The sequence below is a fragment of the Callionymus lyra genome, chromosome 8 (genome assembly GCF_982586985.1).
Source record: "Callionymus lyra chromosome 8, fCalLyr1.hap1.1, whole genome shotgun sequence".
In the NCBI taxonomy this organism is placed as follows: Eukaryota; Metazoa; Chordata; class Actinopteri; order Syngnathiformes; family Callionymidae; genus Callionymus; species Callionymus lyra.
The window spans coordinates 1,318,361-1,342,264 of record NC_141825.1 but is presented as its reverse complement, the minus strand read 5'-3'; the positions used below and the strand labels follow the sequence as shown (position 1 = coordinate 1,342,264).

The 23,904-nt window shown below is 38.6% G+C and overlaps 2 protein-coding genes across 2 annotated transcripts; one reads left to right on the top strand and one right to left on the bottom strand.

Annotated features, from left to right (window-relative positions):
- Positions 1–288: 288 nt before the first annotated feature.
- Positions 289–13,207, top strand: ireb2 (iron-responsive element binding protein 2). Its single transcript, XM_087797051.1, has 22 exons — positions 289–372; positions 923–1,003; positions 1,976–2,141; positions 4,146–4,283; positions 5,043–5,267; positions 6,017–6,086; positions 6,159–6,342; positions 7,868–8,007; positions 8,113–8,284; positions 8,350–8,450; positions 8,527–8,643; positions 8,737–8,896; positions 9,126–9,261; positions 9,376–9,460; positions 9,532–9,688; positions 10,539–10,663; positions 10,735–10,839; positions 10,928–11,070; positions 11,297–11,444; positions 11,524–11,646; positions 11,719–11,904; positions 12,800–13,207. Exons 1-22 carry the CDS (start codon positions 348–350, stop codon positions 12,908–12,910), a joined length of 2,898 nt encoding a protein of 965 aa, XP_087653177.1. The 5' UTR covers positions 289–347; the 3' UTR covers positions 12,911–13,207.
- Positions 13,208–15,072: 1,865 nt separating this feature from the next.
- On the bottom strand, positions 15,073–21,311 carry LOC148072637 (troponin T, fast skeletal muscle isoforms-like). Its single transcript, XM_087797665.1, has 11 exons — positions 21,303–21,311; positions 20,152–20,308; positions 18,662–18,680; positions 18,520–18,565; positions 18,329–18,445; positions 18,190–18,267; positions 17,928–18,041; positions 17,737–17,849; positions 17,556–17,646; positions 17,001–17,041; positions 15,073–15,305 (listed from the first exon to the last, which is right to left on the bottom strand). Exons 1-11 carry the CDS (start codon positions 21,309–21,311, stop codon positions 15,269–15,271), a joined length of 822 nt encoding a protein of 273 aa, XP_087653791.1. The 3' UTR covers positions 15,073–15,268.
- Positions 21,312–23,904: the final 2,593 nt, after the last annotated feature.

Below are 23,904 nucleotides of genomic sequence, written 5' to 3'. Positions count from 1 at the left end.
CAATGACGACAAAACAAGTTGATGAATGGCATGGGTTGTGAGAATGTTGTAGGCAGGATGCTCGCCAGGTGCTTGCCAATGCAGAGCCGTATTAGTCCGACTTGACCAAGAAATGACCAAGACAAAAGTAAGTGGCGCAGTCTCACAGCTGCACAAGATCCAAAGTTGTAATATGCGAGGTATATCTGTGGACATGACTCAGCATCAGGGTCTCTGTCTTTTTAAAAGCGGATCATCACAAGGTTCGAGGAGGGAGGTGTTTTTTTTGAAGGAGCGGCCTTCTGATTGGTCGCTCCATGTTGCCACAGCTCTCGTGAGAGCGGGTCGTGTTGATCTCAGAAGTCATCATGGCGCTTCCTCCTCCACTCCAAGGTAAAGACTAGTTCGTTTGGGCCGCGTTAGAAAACCGCTATCATTGACGTTAAAATACACGTTTACTGTGTAAGTCAATCGTTTATCCAAAATTATTTCGCTGCATACGACTAGATACGTGACACAGAATGTGTCGGACTCGGTAGAAAAGCGAATGAATATTGTTCATACCGCAATAAATCCCCCTTTTCTTCAGTGACTACTATTACCATCATTTATATTTCACATTTAGCTCCTTGGTTTTATTTATCATGGCAGATTGCATTAGCACGATAAGTAGCGAGTCAATGTGCCGGACGATAAGAAGCTATGCTAGCTGCTTCAAGCTAGTTATCCAAGTGTCATCCATAACAGCAGGAGGAACAACATTACAAGTAGATTTGAGTCTTTGGTGACCTATGACCTCGAGGATATAGCTTTCGTGATCTGAGGCGGTAATCTAATGGGATTTCATATATATTTAAATGTCTACTCCAATTTTTCATTTTGGTTGTTCGGTTGTAAATGACTTCTAACTTGTTCATTAAAAATATTATTTTTTTTTTTGCAGGTCACCCTTATAGTCATCTCATCAATACATCAGAAGATTTAAAGTTCTTTAATCCACTGAAACTAAATGATCCTCGATATGGTGAGTGTCTTTTGGCCTTGTTTTTTCTTTTGGCTTTATTCACCTTATAGATCCCCCTGAGAATAAATGTTTGTTACTGTGCCATTAGAAACACGTTTTAGAACACATTCATGTTAAATTCTATATACTATAATCTGTATTTGTAAATATAATACTTTTTTTGAACTTGTTTATTGTCAATTCACATCAATCATAGATGACATATCCCTAATAAGTAGTATACATACAACAAGGTACTCCTATTCAAGTCACCCATCAGGTAGATGCAAGAAACGCAGTAATGCAAAGGCAAATCAAAAAGAAAAAAAAATTAACATCAACAACCTTTACCTTGAGACAATTTAAGATAGAGCTAAACATTCAGTTCGACAGTCTCTGTATTCAGATTATGCATCTCAAGTATACTTTTACTTCTTCAGAGTTGGAACAAAAGAAGGGGTGAAGAGGAAGAGAAGTAAAACAAATTCATAAAAACAAATCACAATTGTATTACAATGCTATTACTACAGTAATTGCTAACCAACCAACCAGTTCTTGGCTGTAATATTGAATGACAGGGGACCATCTTGTTGCAGTTGTGCAGTCATTTTTTCCATCTGGTAAACATTGCTTTAGCTTCTGTTTCCATTGATCCAATGTTGGCAGGTTTATTTTCATCCAGTGAATTGTGATCATTTTTTTGCAGTTAACAACAGTATATGTATTAAATAAAAATATAATTATTTTTTAAATGTATGATTATTATACTACAATCCAAGGTCGTTTTTTTTTGCAAAGAGTTTGAAAGATAACTCTGTTCTATGATTTAGTTATATTATTTTTTAGCAGTACTGCATTTTAAACTGTTTGCCCATTTATCCTTTCATCCTGTTCTTTCTTCTGCTTCCCAGTCTGCCTTTGGCTTATCTCCTGAGTTTCTCTACAATAGAATTGTAAAATATAAGTCTGATTTGGCTTTTTTTTTTCTCTTAGACAAGCTTCCATTCACCATCCGTATCCTGTTGGAGGCTGCAATTCGCAACTGTGATGGATTTTACACAAAAGCCTCAGATATCCAGAATTTATTGGACTGGCAAAACCAGCAGGCCAAAGCTGAGGTGCCCTTCACGCCAGCACGAGTACTGTTGCAGGACTTCACGTAAGTCTCTAGTGTCTAGTATGTACTTTTGAGTTTCAAACCTGTATGATGTTCCTTTCGGTTTGAGTGGTAGTTATGGATTTAACAAGATAAACCTTTTGTCAATGGCACATTTGGTTATGACTGTCAGTCAAACATTAACTTCATATCTGTTTTTCACTAGCCAAACATATATTTCGTTTTTACAATCAGTCTGTCTCCTAATAAAGAACTGATAAAGAGACAAATTGAAATGTTTTATTGTATTATGCACACTATAGAGCGCCATGGATTATAAAGTGCGCTGTCAATGAATGGACTATTTTCAAACCTTTTTCCCATATAAAGCGAAACAAAAAAGTCAGATAAGTCAGTTAATCAATCTTTATTAAACGCGTTCACAATAACTTTCAACCTCGTTCAGTTATTACACGTAAAATACAATACAATAAACTTGTTTTTTTCTGTTCATTCCTCGTGGTACCTATTGAATTGATGTCAAACCAAGTCAGATCACAATTAAACAATTTATTTTAAAATTCAAGTTTCTTTTGGGTCTATGTGGACTGAAAGGTCCACTAAGTTTATCTGAAAGAATACACTGCAGTGAAAAATAATAATTTTTGGGAAATCACAGAAAAGCTGTAACCAAGATCACACGTAGTAGGCATCGTACATGAGGGCAAAAGGGTAGTTTCTTTAACTGTAAGATTTTTTTTACGAAAGAACATCACAGTGAATACACAACATAAAAGGAACAAATAAATGTTACATAGTGCTAGTATTTCTGTTTTCTACCAGAAGTTCAAAAATGTGTCCCTTTTGTGACGCATGAGGTTATATTTATCGATTTATATTGATTTCACCATATTTCTTGTGTACTAAATTAAACTATTCAAAGGGGAGGGGGAGAGAAATTAAATCCAACTACTTAACTTAATTTTGGGAGAAGCAAATATGACAATTTTCAAAAGCAGAAAAAGTCAGGAGGCCAAAGTTGTTTGGCTTATTAACGTCAGATAAAGTCAATTTCAGTAAACCTGGTTCTACTGGTTCCACAAAAATACTGTGCAAATTTAAGAATGAATAACTGTGTGTTTTACTTTTCCAAAATGAATCTGTATATTATTTTGTTCTCTGATTTTTAAATCATCATACACGCTTTATTAAAATTCCACTTAAATAAGTATGGAGAATCCTTATCACCCTCTTCACTAAAACTCATCAGTTCTCCGGTTGTGGGCTTTTCCATGTTTCACCCAAGTGAAGTAGTGCAGTTGCTGCATGTTGACACGTGGTGCCACTCTGGCCTTACAGTCGACTAGCCTTTTACAGACAGCATTTACCAAGAGGGGGTAACATCAGACAAGATGGACATCACTTGACATTTGAGTAAATTCATTGTAGTGTCAGACATGGGAACAAAAACATTTGATAGAGCAATAATGACAAGGCAGTGTTGGCACACTGCAGTCTCTTGGTTGACATTTGGTCCCCTTCTTTTACTTTATTTTAATAACAACATGGTGGCAAGACATAAATATCAATCACTATGGTGGCAACAACACAACGTTGAACTCCAATGTTGCTTTTCTTAGTGGCGGGCGACTGGTCGCTGTAGTGTAGTATCTGAGTTTTAACAAGTTTGTTCAATAAAATGCATTTCACCATTTTGCCAACAAAAAAAAAAGTCAAAAGTTAAATGATCACCACCATGGATCACCTTCCCACATCAATATTTGTCTATCGCACAATACTCTCACGATTGAATATCCGATCTCAGCTAATCATCTCTCGTGTTTGAAGGTGTCGGCAAAATCCATACTGTAATATGACATTGTTTGTCTTTTTGGAATTTGTAAATAGAAGTTTCAGATGCTGACTAATTGCAACAGGATACACAACAGCATGATGTATAAAATTAAATCAATCGATTAAATTCATCTGAACTTGGTGAAACTGACTCATGTATTTGTTTATGTAGAAAACAATGCCTTTATACTTGTTGTATTTTTTCTTCTGTAGTGGAATTCCTGCAATGGTGGATCTGGCTGCAATGAGGGACGCCCTGGTGGAACTTGGTGTTGATCCTAACCTTGTTAACCCCAAATGCCCGACAGACCTAATTGTAGACCACTCGCTTCAGATTGATTACAGCAAATGGTAAGTCTGCAAAAAAGTTAATTCTGAAGACTTCGGTTACTTTAAGAACACGAGTGTAGTTGTGTGTGCTGTTTTTCCACTCCAATACAACTCACTGTGGTGGCAGCAATTGCATCAGTTTAACAAAATGTTGATTTAAATGTATTTATGTTCATCTTAATCTAATCTAGACCTCTACACAACTTTATTATTTATTTATTTTTAACCATTTTACACATTTTACACCATTTCATACACATTTTGGTTGCATGCAATGTAGCATGTTCATCAATAATCAAACATTTTCAATTGTATTCGGTTTTCAACAATCATATAATTTGTATCATACTGAATATTTTTCTGTTTGTTCATCATTCGTGTACAATCTTATCATTTTTAACTTTGGTCAGTGATGGGGCAACAGAGTGGTTGGATTGTGGCCTTAGAAGTTCGCATCAATCGCATATAAGATATTTATTGTTTATTTATGCCCTATCATAGCAATTTTTTTTGTTTGATATTGGTAATTAAAATTTTAAATAAATGCTTGAAAAATATAAGCTATCAAACTGCACAACTTCTCATTACATGGTGACTGTTGACTCAGTTTTATATGATTGTTTATTTCATTGTGTTCAGATGTCATAACGAACACATTTCTTTTATGTTAGCTACTTAATGCACAACCCCTATGTAAACTAGACTAAAGACTATTCCCATCTGTCTGCACTCCAATGTTATAAAAACACTTTAAAGTTTACCTTCCCTACTGTTCTTTAGTGCCACACAGAACTCCCCAAACCCAGGTGGCGGGTGCGGCAGTTCCCGCCCAGCACTGCCCCGGCCTCAAGTCCGAGGAGGCTCCCAGTGTGGCAGCCAACGCGGCCCTTGTGGTAAATCTTCATGCAGTGATGCGTCGTCCACCCCGGGTCAACCTGGGCCACAAGTCCAGCAGATCGAGAATACACCTTTACTGTGCCCTTTCCACCTGAAGCCTGTTTCTGAGTGAGTACTGGACACATTTTATCTCAAAAGATTTTTAACAATTGACACTCTGACATTTTTAATCTTGTTAACCCATCTTTTTATTTGTGTGGTTTATGCAGTTAAATATTAGATACATTCACAATTTAAAGAGCAGCTGATTACAGAAGCAATGAAGGCACAGGAAACGGATGAACATGCACTGAATACAGTATATATCTATCCTCGATAAAAGATGAAAGACATATTCCATGCACTCACTGCTATAGACTTTGGAAATTTTTGAAAATATAAAATTTAAAAACATTTAAATTAAAAACCATGTATAAATACAATAGTACCAGGAGTACAGTTATTAATTTATTTTATTTGATGGCGCCTTTGAATACACCCAAGGACGCCTTACAGAGGATAAAAGCAGCACAATAAAAACATTTATAATACACAGTAAATATACAGTCAAATGCATATAAATTATTACAAAGAATAAGCCAGTTTGAAGAGATGTGAATTAAGTTGTGATTTGAATATGTCCAAAGAGTCCAACTGTCACGGGTGAATGGGTTAAGTGTTCCAGAGTTTGAGTGGCTGAATGTTCTGGCCTCCATTGTTTACCAGATCTAAGCACACCTCTCTCGTAGAGTCTCTTGGTGTTCATTGTCTTCCTGAAAATATTTAGTCCACACATTTTGTGGAAGTTTATGTTTATGCAACTGTTTGGCCTTTGTTTCTGTGTGCCTAATGATAGAAAATCTCCGCGTTACTTCCAGGACTGACGTTACTATGAAGTATCAGGAGATGGAACTGCTCAGAAATAAAGAAAGGCTTCATTTCTTTAAGGTAGAAAATATTACATCAAGGAAGAATAACGGTGTTTTTCACATTCATCTAATTATTTTCAACTTCCAACAGTGGTGCTCCAAAGCGTTCAAGAATGTGAACATCGTCCCCCCCGATGTTGGCACAGTCCACCAAGTGAATCTGGAATATCTTTCCAGAGTGATCCAGGTCAGCGACGGATTCATCTACCCCGACAGTGTGGTGGGAACAGATTCACACACCACCATGGTCAATGGACTTGGCATTTTAGGCTGGGGTAAATCATTCTGAAATTATCCTTTTTATTCCATTTTACAATATTTGATCATTCTTAGATTTTTCCATACATTTGCTACAAAATATATGTTAGTAAAAATAATGGCTTAGCTTTCATTTTGTGATACAGGGTTGAACCCTCCTGTGAAAGTAAAATGACAGCAATCTAACTTTGTTGAATGTAAATATGAAATCACAAAAGTTTTCTATTAAAACAGATATTCTAAAATTTCATATTAAAACACAAATTTCCCATCGGGCAAACGCCTCTTGGTTCGAAAGAATCCATTCTTCACAAATGTACAGCAATGCCACTGAAAACCGTATCATAACCAATTTTCTCAGGTTGTTTGCAATTTGATAACTCAACTCTTGTTGCTTATTGTTTTGCAATGTTTATTCTTATTCTTTGGACAGAAGCCAGCTTGTTTGTAGATGTAAGAATTCCCAGATTATGATGGCACAATCCCTTTATCTTGATTCTTTTCACCTGAAAGTCATTATTACACAACAGGGACAATTGCTCCCACCAAAAGCATTACAGCAGTTAATTTTGCAGTGTGGACAATATAACTAAAGTACATCCCTTAAAGGACTCGCACCAAAAGCCTTTTCAGCAACCTTCATGCTGCTATAATGGACATAAACAGTGTTTTTTAGATATAAGGTGCAGACTTTTTGATACAGTGTTCTGGTTAAAAAATGGAGGCGCTTGATTTAAGCAACAGAGAATGTTGCATGAGTGTCAGTGTGTCTAAGAGGTGATGGTTGTCAAAAATCAAGTTTAAGGTTGTTCCTTTGCCATTCTATGGAGTAATGTTTGGTATGGGCGTGACAGGGTGTCCCCGTATTTGGAAAATAAAATGATGTCAAATAAGTGTTGGTAAGGTAATTGGCTTTTATTTTATTGGAAAATTTGGTAAAAATACAAAGAACAATGACTTGTTATTATATATATATATATATATATATATATTATTACTTACTTACTTACTATATATATTATATAGATATAATTTCAATTAGATCAATAAGATCAATTTGTCAATGCTATTGTTTTTGTATTCTTGTTTGCATGTTGCTGAAATATGTGAATTTTGGCTGTGGAACATAAAATAGAGCTTAACTATAGATGAAAAACCATCCTGCTGCTGCAGTTGTTTAACTCTGTGCTCTCATCATGGATAGATGGATAATACCGGTGTTAATCACAACTTCACGTTACAATATCATATCAAGGTTTTTTGTCCATTTTGATTCGATTTAGGAGCTTGCATTTAATGGGGTGTCGTCCAACGGCCCATCATAAAATATGCTGTATATAAAATACTAAAATACTAAAAATGTAATGTTGTCAAAATATTGATAAAAAATCTGTGACTTTACTGCAGGGAAGGATAACCGTCCCAAAAATAACAAAGTAATGTGACTGTAGCTAATGGCTTACCTAATGTGTACTGTGCACACTTCGATGTAGGCTTTATCACTGCATCATCTGTTAATGGCTATTATTATTTTTCTTCTAGGTGTTGGTGGAATTGAGGCAGAGTCAGTGATGCTGGGACAGCCAGTGTCTATGACGCTCCCTCAGGTTGTGGGCTGTAAACTGGTGGGATCCGTTAACCCTCTTGCCACCTCCATAGACATTGTCCTTGGCATAACCAAGGTAACTTGAATTCTAGTTATATTTCAACTACTTTACAAGAGTATTTGCATCATACTATCCTTGTATAATTCAATGAATGTCTAAAGTAGTGGTTCTGTCTTGAAGCATTTAAGGCAAGCTGCAATTGCTGGGAGATTTGTAGAGTTTTATGGACCTGCTGTCTCGCAACTGTCAGTTCCTGACAGAACCACCATTGCCAACATGTGCCCCGAGTACAACGCCACCAGTAGCTTCTTTCCTGTCGATCAAGTTACACTTGAGCACTTTAAAAAGACAAGTAAGTCCACTATTCAAGGTATATTTGTTAATATTTTGCCTAACAATCTTGAATTTTCTCCTCAGACTTTACAGATGAAAGACTTGAATTTATAGCATCTTATTTGAAGGCCGTTAAACTTTTCAGAGTTTATGAAAACCCTGCAGATGATCCAGATTTTTCTCAGGTACTTCCTCTCACCCCACTTACTGCGACAATACAATTGTGTGCTACATTTACCAACATCGTTCCTCTCAATCAAGGTTATTGAAATCAATCTGAGCACAATGGTACCATGTGTGAGTGGACCCAAGAGGCCTCAGGACAGAGTTGCAGTCTGCAATATGAAAGAAGACTTCCAGAGTTGTCTGAATGAAAAGGTACTTAATCTTCTCACTTATAAAATCAGTTTGAGTCCATTGATGTGATGTTTTGTTCAAGATTTTACTAAACAACTGGTTTGCTTGTCAAAGGTGGGGTTTAAAGGATTCAATGTTTCTAAGGAAAATCAGCAAACCCTTGTTCCTTTCCTTCACTGTGGTGAGAAATACCAGCTTGTTCATGGGTCTGTAGTCATCGCTGCTGTGATCAGCTGCACCAATAATTGCAACCCGTCGGTCATGCTGACTGCAGGTAAGAAGCATGGAAATGAAAATAAGGGGCAGAATTTATGTTCTTCTCTGCTTATTTTCTAAACTCTATTCTTGTGTATGATCTCTGTAAAAATGATGTATGATCATATGCATAGTAAATTTGTATAAAAGCTGATAATGATAATAACTTGTGAATAAATAAATGCATAACATCTTTTTTCCCTCATTCTGTATTCATGCTAATATATAAAATGTTTATACATTGGCAGGACTGCTTGCGAAAAAGGCTGTGGAAGTGGGACTTGTCGTCAAGCCCTACATCCAGACCAGCTTGGCTCCTGGGAGCGGCATGGTCACTCACTACCTCAATACCAGTGGAGTCCTGCCTTATTTTAATCAGTTGGGGTGAGTTCATGCACCATCCAACATCTTTCTATATTAAACGTTGCTACGCTCTTAAGAGTCGCTTTAAGTCAGACACTCTGTATGACTTTAAATACCTTTTCTGTTCCATCTTAGATTTGAGGTCATAGGTTATGGTTGTGCTACTTGTGTGGGAAACAGCTCCCCACTGCCAGCTGTTGTTGTTGATGCCATCAAACAGGTAAAATATTCCTCCTTTATTGAAAAGCTTGACACTATGCTTGAAATTCGGATTCCGTCTACTTTTTCCAGGGTGATCTGGTGGCATGTGGGATTTTATCGGGCAACCGTCACTTCGAAGGCCGCCTCTGTGACTCCGTGCGCGCCAACTATCTGGCTTCACCCCCTCTAGTGGTGGCTTATGCCATAGCAGGCACCGTTGGAATCGACTTTGAAAAAGAGCCTTTAGGTAAATAGAAAACTCAGCAAGTGATTTATAGTTAAAAAAAACAAAGAAGAGTAAAAAACAACTGCATTTTATATCTGAATATCTTGCAGACAGTGTTGTAAATTTGTTATTTCATCTTTCATCCGTTTTATTACATTAATCCAAAGATTTAAGGAACAACAGTCCAAAGTTCATTCTTTCTCTAGTTTATAGTCGAGATGTATTTGTCTCTCTCTTTATTTAAATTATATTTAAGGTGACAACAATATCTCATCAAACTTTTCCTTAAAGAAGTCACTAGCTCCAAGCAGCACATGAGTTTGTCTTTCTACTCTGCTGCATGCTATTGTGTTTAAAGTTAATTGTTACTTGCAGAAAAAATGGCAAAGAGTTTAGCAACTATAATCAAGTCTCCAGTAGTGCATCAGCACTACAACAACTTATGGCAGAACTGGGCGAAGTATGGCCCTGGGCCACATCTCTAACTCTGTCTTTGCAGCCTGCATAAGGTAAACATAATACTATACAACTAAACATTTAGAAATGTGTATGATGGCTATCTAAGAATTATATTACTAGTTGAACTATACATGTAACTTATTAAAGATCTTTGTTCTTCATAATCTGGCCCTCAAGAAAGTGTAATAGCCCACCCTTGACTGAAGGTGTACATGCTGACACATCTCCCTGTGTTGTAAGAACATATTGTACATGTGAAACAATCTGGTGATGGTTGGTGCAGTTTTTTGTTTTAGATGGCTTCATATAATGCCATGTGTCAGAAGGGGTATTGCAGTTTAGTTTAAATATAAATTCTATACAAATGTGTTTTATGGATCTCGTTATGGATTATGGATTTCTCTTTGATCAGGATTGACCTCGGAGGGAAAGGATGTGTATCTCAGAGACATCTGGCCATCCAGAGAGGAGGTCCAGCAGATGGAAGAAGAGACCGTCATAGCCTCTATATTTCAAAATCTTAGGTTGAGGATGGAGGTAGGTACACAACGGTCACAAGCTCCAATGTCCACTGATTCCTTTATCATCTCGTCATTTCCTTTTCTCAGAAAGGAAACTCTTTTTGGAACAACATTGAGTGTCTGGACTCTGTAGTTTTCCCCTGGGATCCTAAGTCCACCTACATTAAGTCACCTTCTTTCTTCAGTAAACTCGTAAGACCACCAATCTATTTCCTACATTAGACTGTGTTGTACAAACATTGTATATTTCATTAAAAACACCTGCATACTTCCTCCACAGAGCAAAGAAGTTCCACCTCATCAATCCATAGAAAACGCTCATGTCCTCCTCTTCCTTGGGGACAAAGTCACCACTGACCATATATCCCCGGCTGGCAGCATTGCCAGAGTCAGCGCCGCAGCAAAGTACCTGCTCAGCAAAAGGTTTGTTTTGTATAAACCAGCTTCCTTAGGGAATTTTACATATTTCATTTAATTTACCTGTAAAACAAAGCTTTAAAATAAACTAAACTGTGTTATACTGAGTTAATGCAAATAACACATACATATATATATATATATATATATATATATATATATATATATATATATATATATATATATACAAACACAGGATTCAGTCAAAGTTATACATGTCACTTTTCCTCAGGCTGACGCCTCGAGAGTTCAATTCATATGGTGCTCGAAGAGGAAATGATGCTGTCATGACCAGAGGAACCTTTGCCAGCATTAAACTACGGAATCGATTCAATGGGAAACCAGGACCTAAGACTGTTCATTTTCCTTCAGGCCAGACGGTGAGACGGGCATCTCTAAATTGTAACACACATGTATCTGAGATGTTAGACACTCATGTTTCTACTTTGTCTCTCACAGTTGGATGTCTTCGAGGCAGCTGAGCGTTACCAAAAAGATGACATTAGTCTCATCATTCTGGCAGGAAAAGACTATGGCTCAGGGAGCTCCAGAGACTGGGTGGCCAAGGGACCCTACCTTTTGGTAAACTAGAATTGACTCAACCTCACTGGCTCATTTAAAAGATGAATGTTTTGCTATCTCTTCTGCTGACAGGGAGTGCGAGCAGTCATCGCGGAGAGCTTTGAGAAGCTGCACAAGAGCCAGCTTGTAGGTATGGGCATCCTGCCGCTCCAGTTTCTGCCTGGAGAAAATCCCGACTCGCTTGAGATCAGTGGGAAGGAAAGGTTCACTATCGATGTGCCAACAAACCTGAGTCCCAAACAGAAGCTCACCGTCAAGGTAGATGATCACAATGATGATGTTGGTTCTCTTTTTATATATATATATATATTAGTCAAAGACAACCCAAGTGAACAGTGTTTTTAAAGGAAGCGTATCCTTGTGTACAGTCGTGGTTTAAAACGCCCCGGTTCAATTTCTTTAGCACTGAGGTCGGATTACTTCAACACCTGTTCTCAATCGAGAAGTCATTTAAATCCTAGAAATCCTGCTAAAATCTAAAGATATTCAAGAACAGATAAGGGGGAAAAAAAGCAATTGAGTTCTATATATAAGTCTGGCATCCAAGGGAACTCCAGGCATCAAGTGCTACAGTTCAGGTAAGAGTTCCTGAAACCACTACGAGCAAGACACTGAACAGAAACAAAAGCCAATGCTGATGGTGTGTGTCCCATTACATCGCTTATGATGACGCGATGATCCCAACACACACCATAAAGTCCACTCCTGAATGGCTGAAGAAAAACTAAATTAAGCCTTAGCAGTGGTTGTGAGTAGTTATCCTGGCTTAAATGTTTTTTCTCCCTTTATTTAAAAAAAAAAACGGACTAAATTAAAACTGCATTTTGTGTTCACTTGTGTTGTCTTTGACTGATAATTAACATGCAAGAAAGAAATAACAAATCAGGAAGGGTTGAACACTCTTTCACACCACCCCATCATGAAAAAGAATCATGAATGATATGATAATGACTGGCTGCTTTTGGCAGCATTCATTCTAACTAAGGTTGTATCTCAATAATCATTGGAATACAATAGAATTTGGCCAGTGAATGAAATTAACTGTGCTCTGCTTCCATTCAATTAAAGTTTCAAGCCCAAGATTAGCACTCAATAGAAAAATCGGTTCCGTCTCAGAATGTTGTTCATCAAGTGTTTTTTGTTTTTTTTTCAGACTAGCGAAGGAGAATCTTTCTTAGTTACGGCAGAAATTGACAGTGAGAAAGAGCTGATCCTTTACCAACACGGAGGCCTCCTTCAATACGTCGCAAGGACCCTGCTCTGAATTTTTTTGGCGCGCAAACATGCAGAGCAAAAGGACTCGAATGCGGACAAAACATCGTTGCCTAGAACAAGCCAACTACTTTGGAGTTCTGAGCCAGAACTTGGACTCAGTTGGTGCTGCTTGGTACTGAGGCATGTGTTCAACGCTGCATACAGTTGATCGTGCTTGTAAATGTTCACGTCATTAAATGAAAACATTGCAGTTGAAGTTGTTTTCACATTTGTTATGGTTGTATAAAGTTATAAATAACGTTAAATAGTTATGTAATTTTTCTTTAATAAATGTTTTTATCCCTTGCATTGACTCATGATTTTCTCTAACGGCAGTTTACACTTTCATGTGTTGAAACATCCATGTTCACGTGTGACATCCAGTGGTGTTTCTGTGTTTGAGAAACAAGATAAAATGAGTTTTTCTGACGTGCTCAGAATAACCTCCATCTTATTCACAGAGGTGAAGTGTCTCTGGCGGGCCCGAACAGAGCGGGCTGTCTGTAATTCCTTTAACCCTTTTTTAGACATTTGACATGATATTGAACAAGCACTGAGGTCATAGTTGTGGCCTGGTCTAAAAAGGTAGAAAAGTGAGCGGTTTATGAGGCTTTCATTGTACATTCTTGTCACAATGTATTTGACATTGAATTATTTCACGTTATTCATCAGCCCCTGAAGCTATTACTGTTTATGAGGATGTAGAGAAGTGTTTCCTCTCACTAGTGTCACTAGTGTTTTATCCACATGTATCTGTAAAATAGATCAAAGAGTGATTTTGAGTGTATAAATACATTTCCAGACGTCATTGTCAGCTGATGGATAACTCATGGTGATATACTATGTGCTCTTCTTACGTTTGTATGGCGGCTCTTTACAGACTTGTTTTTACAAGTCCAGCTGCTGCTTTTTGTTAGTCCACATGAACCAACCACTCAGCATCATCTTTCAAATTTGACATGTGATACAAAGGAAAGGAAGCTTGCTCTGATTGGACCAGACTTTTTAACTGCTAAATGGGCAGATACAATCTTACATCATGTCAGCAGACCCCTGTACTTCATTGTGTTTTGATTCATTTACAAATATTTCAACTAAATAAAAATTACACTGAATATAGTGTTACTTTCATTTGTAGCTCTAAGTTAGTAAGTAAGTAAAGGTTATTTATAAAACGCTTTTCCAGACCAGGGTCACAAAACACTAACAATCAAAAACAATACACAGTTAAAATATATACTTAAAGGATAAAGACACATAAGACAAACAAAGGAGTCCCAGAAAATCAAGGAAAAACCTGCAGAAATAAAAATGTCTTAAGATGTTTCTTAAAGGAGTGAGTAGACTCCATCAAGCGCAAAGAGAGAGGAAGATCGTTCCAAAGCTTAGGAGCAACAGCCTGGAAGGATTTCTCTCCTCTGGTCCTGAACCATGTGTGAGGAACCATCAGTAGATTCTGATCCACAGACCTCAGAGCCCGAGCTGGGGTGTAAGGCTGGATCAGATCAGTGATGTAAGGAGGAGCCTGACCATGAATAGCTCTGAAAGTTAGAACCAGTTTTAAAATTGACCTTGAAAGAAACTGGTAGCCAGTTAAAAGTTTTAAGGAAATGATGCTGTCTTCTACTAGAGTGGGTCAGAATTCTCGCTGCAGAGTTTTGTATTAACTTCAACATAACTGCAGGCGAGACAGCTCCTTCTTGTTTGGACACGGAAATAAACTGTTACAATAGTCCAGACGAGAAGACACAAACGCATGGATCATAAACTCCAGATCGTGACATAATTTTACTTAATTTAGATATTTTTCTCAGTTGAAGAAAGTTTTCCTTTTCTAAGTCGTATTATGTTGAAACTCTTATATATTCTTTTTAAAAGAAAACAAAATTTTTATTTTTGCATTTTTTGATTTGAAAGGTTAGCTTGTTTCACTGCATATACTGTTTAAATACGAGGATGACACCATTTGACTGTCTCGGCATAGAACACCTAGTTGAGCAATTTTATCAGGGATTTCAATTTGAACCAAATGACTATAAAGCAGCTAATAATATGGAACAATATTATTTTCTGAATGACAACAGCTCTGCAGTCATGGCTTGAAGAGTGACATTTTATTTACAAAAATACTGAGAACCAAACAGTCAAGGGTTGAGGAAGCATGACGGCCAATCAGGTTGGATGTTTTTTATTCCTATTGAACATCTGCTAAACGCTCCTGGAGCCATGTGACCGGAAGTGGTGATGCATCCGCTGCGTGATCCTCTGGTTTACCAACTTCTTCTGAGATACAAACTTCGCCAAAGTGTGTGTTGCTTCATCCGCTGTTTCTCCAAGTAAATGGCAGTTTGGTGTCCGAGCACACGCTCTACTTTCTGCGGCGGGCGGCGGCTCCCTTCTTGCTGCTATAGTGTCATGAAAACAAAAACAGATTCAGTTGCTCTGTGCATTTACATTTTTCTTATTGGATGTTCAACTACAACACTATTTTGGATTGTTACAAACATTTCTTAAATTCATGAGAAAATATGAAAGCTAACTTATAAATCCTGACTCTGACTGGAACATGTAGAATTAAGATTACTAATAGTTCCTGGAAATATATGTTAAATAGCAAAAACATAAGGACAAGTCATAAAATAGGTCAAATTTATAAAGCATATTTAGCTGTGTAAAAAATCTCAATGCTGACAACTGACTTCATAAGTCATGTGAAAAAAAACCCAATATTAAAATAAAGAGAAACACAAAAAGCACACAAACTCTCAACCCAGAACACTTTTTTCTTTTGAAGCAAAAGCCAAAACCACACTCATGCCACCGTACCTGGTTCTGCAAACTGACAATCATCGGAGAAAACCGTCTGATTTCTCATGATAACATCAACAGAAGTTAAGTTTACTAAATATATGTTCAGCTAAATACTGTTATATTTGACTCTAATCCCGAGCTAATATTTATGGGTTAAACTTGTTGTAAAACTGAAATTATTAATGATTATCACTGAGGTCTGTGACTGAACCAGACAGTCATGTTGAAACAGCTACAAGAGTAGCCTGGTTATCTTCTGGTTATCTTGGTTATTTTCTCACCTTCTGGTGATGGTTAGTAAAGATGAAATACGTTTATGGCTCCATGGTACTTGAAACTGTTGCAGTTGTATAAAACAAATGTTGTCGTGGGCAACTGACAACCTAACCATGAGATTATCACTAATTGTATAAACAAATATTAATCTGCCATAAACTGACCAAAAACTGTCCCGAAGAGAGGACAGTTGTGGGTTGACAGACAACTCACCCAGAGGAAGTTAAACACTGAATTACTGGTTGTCAGGGGACTCTGTACTTACTGCTTCTGCAACATATCAATTCGTTTCCTGACCATGAGAACCTGAAAAGCGACAGCAGCAGCTGAATCAAGCACTAGTTACACTCATGACCAACAAGATTTCACCTGGTCCATGGTGAGATCGGCGGACTGAGGTATCATGGGAAACCACGACGAGGTTGTGCACATTATCAGCATCATTCATATTGTAGATTACACAGAATGTGTTTTTATGTGACACCAAAAAAAAGATGAACTGACAAGTCTAAACACGTCATGGTTTTTATTGACAATTAAATTCTTCTATGTGACCTTGACCCTTACCTGTAAAGTTTTTAAGAACCTTAAAGTCCTCGGGATTGATTTTAAGCAGAAGAGGTTGATTCCATATGGAGAACATATATTTAAAATGGAATAGTATATGTAATAATCAGTTATTATTCAAATTGTTAAATCATTACGTAAAGTAATAAAATAATTTAAAAAAATCTTAAAATATCTCATCAATAGAATTAAAAAAGATGGCTTGAGTCTGTATTCAAGACTCGGTTAACGATGTTTTCAAAATCATATTTTTGTTTTGACTTTTTAGGTAGAGTTTGAATTGGTTTTTATCACAACTGAATTAACTTGGATTTTCCCTGTTCATTTCGAAACGGATCACTTTTCAGACAACAGTCTCCAAGCTCAGCCATGTGGGGGCGCTGTGTCTCCTCCATGCCAACATGCAGCGAGCCCTTTGGATTCTGAATCCTTTCATCTCTACTTACAATTTACTGAGCTCCTCCACTCTCTTACGCAGAGTTGTAACCTGCAGGAAATCAAAGTTTGTCAGGGGTTCAAATTCTGACCGGAACAGAACCGATACCAGAGGGTGCCTCCGGATGCCAGTGGACCAACCAAACTGTTGCGCTGCTCGAAATACAAGTTTGGATTTTTTCATAGATCCATCCAAGCATCCCTCCAACCCCTTCATTCCGTCCATCCATCAAGGTGGAGACATAGTGTCCTGGGTCTGGCCAGAGGTCTACCCTAAGAACCCTTTGAGGGAGGCATTCAGGAGAAGGTGCTGAAGTCCCCCTCAGCTGGATTCTCCAGAATGACTGAGCTCCTTACATTAGCTCTCAGAAGAACCCCTTATATCTGTGATCTTGTTCTTGAACTGAATGGCTTGAGATCCTCCCAAGTCAAGCCTTTTCAAGTCACATTGTTGTTGACCACATTGATAAGATGATCACATTATAACTTAAATCCAACTTCATCTTGTCTTTTTAAAATGTGGCTGAAGCCAAGGTTTAAAGGTGCTTTTTTAAGTTTTCCCTCACCTCATACTTTTGCCTCTTCAGTCTCTCCATGTGGTCAAACTTCTCAGATTCCAGCTGGCTCATCCATTCATGCAGCTCATTGATCTTGTCTCTGCAGAAACAGGATTTCATCACATCATTAGATGAGTGTGTGTGTGTGTGTGCGTGCGCAACCATTGCAGTGCCCGTCTGTGTGTCATACTTCAGCTTATCTTCGTTCAGATGGTCAATGTTCAGCTGCTTGCGTCTAGCGGCGAGGATCTTCTTCTTCTTCTCTCTCTCAGTCTCTTTCTTGCCTCCTCTCTTCTGGTCGGCCTGGAGTCATAAAATTCTATTAGAATAACACATTACATACGAAACATTTGCAGCAACAGTGGTGGTGTGTGGACTGACTCTCTGCAGGTGGCTGCTGTAGTTGGAGCCCATGTTGGACAGAGCCGACTTCTTCTTGGCGTCATCATCTGCCTTCCTCTTCTGATCAGCCTCCTCCTTGATCCGCCTCTCCTCCTGGAAGAGCAACGAATATTCATCAGAATACTCATTGACGAATCATCTGCATCACGTCTGTTTAGCTTTAAATTACAATATAAAGTGGATCAGATCATGTAAAAGCTGAGTCAGCAGAACACTTGGGTGGACAAAAGGGTTAACGGACCTCACGCCTGGCCTGTCGCTCCTTGTCCTTTTCAGCACGGACCCTCTGCTGCTCGGCTCTCTCAGCACGACGCTTCTCCTGCAGACACAGTTAAGAGGTTCTTTCCACAGAATCCACTACCATGTTTTCAAGTACTCACGATTCTCTCCTTGAGTGCGATCAGCTCCTCCTCCTCCTTCTTCCTGCACTCAAAGTGAGCGTCGATCAGACCCTGCAGCTCGACCAGATCCTTGTTCTGACGTTTCTTCTGGATGTCCTGTGGAAAAGCACGACATAAAACAACATTTATAGACGTTTGTTTTTTAATTCTTCATTAAGTTTGAACCTTACATCAAAGTCCACTTTTTCACCATCAGGGATCTTGGGAGCACTGGGCCTGTGAGACACAATTTGATTCTCAGTTCAACACTTCTCAACCCATGCAATGAAATAGTTAAGCAAAACTGACTCAAATATTTGATATTAAACTCACTTGAACTTTGGCTTCTCCTCTGCAGGTTAGGGATGAAAGGGGACAAGTACAATTCATGGTGTTAGAAACAAGTCTGATTAATATCAAGCATCAGATGGATTAAATGGTTACATGTGACAAGATTGATACAATAGTCAGTTAGGAAAGATTAAACCTCTTAATACAACTCTTTAACAGAATTTTTCTTTAGAAAAAAGTGATCCATAGATTCAACAAAGTAGCCTTTGTGTTTGTTCTCCTAATACAATCACTGTGAAATGTGTTGTTTTATTGGCTTGACCCCAAAGTAAAAATATATTCTCTCTTCTGTGGCTCCAGAAATGGCGGCTCCATGCCATGCAGATTACTGGGAGGGGGGGGGCTACATTAGCATTTCATATTCTTTCACCCTTTTTCCTTGAAAATTTGTCAGTTTAACCTTGACGGAAAATGATTTTGCAGCGCTCTCTGTGAAATTGAGTTGTAGTCAGACATCACTGTCTGATGACCAGGACCCTGTGGTCCCCCCAAACCAGACTTGCAAATGACTCAAAAGTTTTTAGATGAACATACCTTCCTCTTCAACGGCGTCTGCATGCAGCAAGCGTTTAAAACAGAAGCAGAATAAACAAGAGTGTTAGCAGGCGCACCAATACTACTCAGAACATACTAGCAAGTCTACAAGACACCTACACCTGCATCTCTCCACAACTTAATGAGAGATAAACAAGATGGTACAAATGAACTGTTCAAAAAGCTCAAAAGCTTCGAAAGCTAATATTATTTGACAATAATATTAGCACAAACAGACACTTTCTAAAGCTGCGATAACAGATGGAGAATTGTTGAAAAAATGCAAAGTGTTTGAACAGCTTAGCAAGGTATAGACAATAAGTCCATTGAACAATTTCCCAAGCAGGCATGTCCTTTCCTATAATACTATCAAATAACTACCACTTGTTATGCTAGAGAATCATTAAATATCTATAGTGATGGAATACGTATTTCTGAAAATGATTATTATTAAATGATATATTGATTTATATGTTAGACCAGAAGAGTTCGCTACAGTGGCTCATACTTCAAAATTATAATTTACATATAATATATATCAGGGAGAATTGTTATAAATGACAGCTGTACTTGGTACATGTCGGTATAAAAGGTTCATGTTTGTTTTACAACTACTATTTAGGTTTTCATATACTCATGCAACTATTTTGGCTATTCACGTCTTCTTGCTTGCCAGCAGGCTAATGTGAGAGGAGAAAAAGTTCATTTTTGGGGAGCCCTTGAAGAAGGAAATGATAATGTTTGAAAATCAAAATGATACTAGTGCTGCGTAACCTCTGACCGGGCCAGAGTTAAGAGGAAGGTGATGTTAGCTTTAGCAGATGTGGGAGAGATGTGGACATTAGTGGGTCTGATTGGTGGACTGTAACTAATAGAGCGCATCTGATACCTAGGAAAGGATGATAGAATACCCCCTGCCCCCCATCCATGCAACATACCTTCAGGCTCAGGCTCAGGCTCAGGTTCTGGTTCTGGATCTGGTTCTACCTCAGGCTCTGGTTCTGGCTCTGGCTCTGGCTCAGGCTCAGCCTCTGGCTCAGGGGCCGCCTCTGGGGCAACTTCTACTTCCTCTACTACCTCCTCTTCTACCGCTAAACAACATGCAGCCAGTCACCAGGGTGGGGATTAATGGAGGGAGAATGGAAAGAAGGGGAGGGGGTGTATCAGTGGGTGACAAGTGGAGGCATGAGTTGAACAAAGAAGGGCGGTTTTTATGGGGGGAACCGCCACTTGTAGCAAGATGAACAAGCAAGCATAAGAGGTCAGTGGATGATTATCAGTGTTGGTATAGACTTCGAGAAGTACACGCGTCCAAATATAACCCTTTGGTTGACTCATCCCTACTTTGTTTTTGTTGAACACGTTTAAAAAAAAAATGTTAGTCCTCACGCTCATGCAATGTTTGAAGGTCAGAGCACACGTGTTGATCAGAGATGACCGATACATTAGTATCAACGATGGGAGACTTATGATCCGGAGTCGGCGGTTTGTGTCTTACCATCGTACTCTTCATCCGAGAAAGAAAAGGAGCAAAAGAACATTTAACAACAAGATCCCATCTGTAACCCATTTTTGTTTCAAAACAGTTGCAAAAATGTGGGTACACTGGGGATCCAGGATAAGCATGTGCACCACAATAGTGCTGAGCTGACTGGTCACACACACGACATCTTAAGAGATGCCTCCAATCTTTCCCCACCAGCTAAGCAGGATCGTGGTTGCTTGCAGTCATGCTCAGCTGCATCACTTGTCAGCAAGTCAGTGAAGAACAGTTGAAATTTCTTTTTTTTTTCCTCTGTATTTGAAATTGTTCTTCAGTGCTTGTTGCCAGTGCTGGTATCTGCAGCCATGCTACGGCGAGACTTCAATGTTTGAGCTGATTTGGTTTGAAATAGCAGCATAACTCATTGTAGGAGTCAAGCCAAACCTGCAAACCTTCTCCGTTACAAGAGAAACATATGAAAGGAAAGGATTTCTGTGAATAATTACTTTTTCGCATGGAAATAAACTATCACGTGTACATGATCCTACATTTTATGGGAAGGTTTTCTTTGTATCAGAAAATGAAAGTCAAATAAAAATAACTTACCTCCAACATCGCTGCAAAACAAGAAAAAGAGGGACAATTCATTAATTTGTTTGTTAAAGAAAACAGTTTAAAGAAAAATCCAAGATTGTACTTACACGTCTTCTGTGTCAGACATGGTGATAGTGGACTTTTCAACCTGGAAAAAAATAAAACTTGCTTATAAATATATATATAAACAATCATAAAAGCAGTGTCTTATTTTTAGCAAAAGGATTAGGTTACAAATATCTTAAATATCTGCAGCCAGTCTCCCTGGTAGACCCCACCCTGCTCCTTTGCACATACTTCGACCTCCTGACCCTTCTAAAATAATCCTTAAGTGTATTCAGCACAAACAGAGCATCTCAACTTTCAGATTTCTCATTATAATGTCATACAAGTGGGAAACAGGGTCAGCTTTTTGAAGAAGTCAAGAATCTGCTCTGCCAGGAGGTGGTAACACACACACGCAAGGGAATAAAAAGAGGAATTCTCAAGTTCAAGGAAAGGTTCGACCTCATGAGGACACATCCAAGTATGTTATTTTCTTAAAATAAATCTGTAGAAGATTGAGTTTAATAGAAGCTGTACCAATAAATCAAAAGAAACCAGTTGGGGTTAGAAAGACATGATAAGATGATCCTCGGGTCTAATTAGGCCACCATGAAGGTGATTCCAAATATTTCCAACAGACAGCTGCACAGGTCTCTGGATCCGGTTTCAGTCGATCCAATGTCAATGATTGGGTTCCTTCTCTTGGACCGCCATACATAATTCCTCCTTCATTTCCTTATGTGGCAGTCTCACCTCCACATGGCTCCTTCAATCATCCCCGTGCTGACAGAAGTAACTCTGCTGGGGAATTAAAATAAACCCCTCAAAAGAACTTGTGAATGCTTGGGGCCCTTCCTAGTGTCCTGTTAATCTGAGATTTTAACTATAGTGTCATTATTGTGGCCAAGTTTTAAGATGCCACTAAGGTGTTTAACAACTTTTGTCCATACAGAGACTATCAAATAAATTGAGAAATATCTGTTGACCTTGTTTGAGAATGACAACAGGATGTCTCCCTACTGTTCTCAAGTTATGACTTAGTATTATCTCCTCGAGCGGAAAGCTTCCACAAAGGCTTTAAGCCTTCTGTAAATCCCACAGGAATGAAATCAATGTCAGGGTCACTGCACTAAGACTAATGCATACAACAGCAATGACAACAGCAACATAGAACTTTTTTTTTTTGAAAATGGTTTGGATATCAATTTAACTAACAATCTTACATTATATGACACATTAAGGTAAAGTATCTAATCACAAATGATGTCATTATCACTCAAACTTGAACACAATCACACCTCAGAAACTCTAAACTCTCAATAATCCGCTGACTTTAGAGGGATCCTTTGGTATTAAGACGCTTTCCTCTCACCTCTCGCTGTGACTGGGATTTTCAACATATTTGAAACACTTTGGCTGTTGTCATGCAGGGTGATGTTCAAGGGCATTACACCTGATCTTCACCTCAACCCACGCTTTCATTCTCACCCCACTATTAACCTCCATTCTTACCTCAGAAAAGCTGAAAGAAGTGAGCTCCCTGCTGGCCGAGACTGGCTCTAAGGTTCTGCAAACTTACCGTGCTGATTATGTCCTTCTGTTATAGTGATATTCGATCCGCTGGACATGCCCATTGGACGAAAACCTGAATTGGAGGCGAGGCCGAGGCGTCAAAGGGATCGTGATTTTGGCCCCCCGGCCCCACCTTCCTCCCTCTGCTGGCACTCAATAAGGAGATGGAATGGTTAAGTGCTAAGGAAAGGGCTCAAGTTTGGAGACGGGGCAGTCAAGACGTTGCTATTCTGGGGCAGCTGCACTAGGCAAGCAAATTTCTTTTGCGTATAAGATGAGAAGTAGAAATCAATGAAGGCACGTCGTGTCCCAAACTCTGCGATTAAAAATGGATTAAACCAGGACACATCTAGAGTCTATGACTTCTCTTTCCTCTTCTTTTTTGCTTTCACATGTTCATTTGAAGGATATTTCCCCTGGACGAATTCCCAACTGGGCTCAAATTACACAAGAGACCCCTTCCTGTTTTAAACCCTGTCCCAGAGAAACACTCTTCACTTGAGTTCTATCCAAATGTTCAGTGGAATGAACCTACCCTAGGCTATAGAAGTATACAGCAAAACAAAGAGCAATATGAATTGTCTTTCTGCTTATGTTAAAAGGGATCCTTCCTCTCTTCCCTTTCCTCTTTGAAATGAAATGAAAGATTAAGATGGTGTGAAGAAGTTTAACAAGCAAACAGTTATTCAACGTTTAGGTTAGAAATAGCTGCAGAATGACGTTCAAATAAAATACACAATTGTTAAATAACTAATGACTCTATTTAGAAAGAACTCAGTGCTCTGGTCATCCTTTCTACACGTGAGAGAGGGACAAGTGTCACAAAAACTCAGGTACTGTAAGGACACTATTGTGTGTGTCCGCCTTGTACTAAAGATTAGACCAGGGAGAATGCAGTCCCAGCATCCCAGGCAATGACTGGACTGTCAGTGTAATCTCAGCAACTATGCCCGCCTGCCATAGTGGCAAAGCTGGCACTAGCATGACCAGCTCCAAT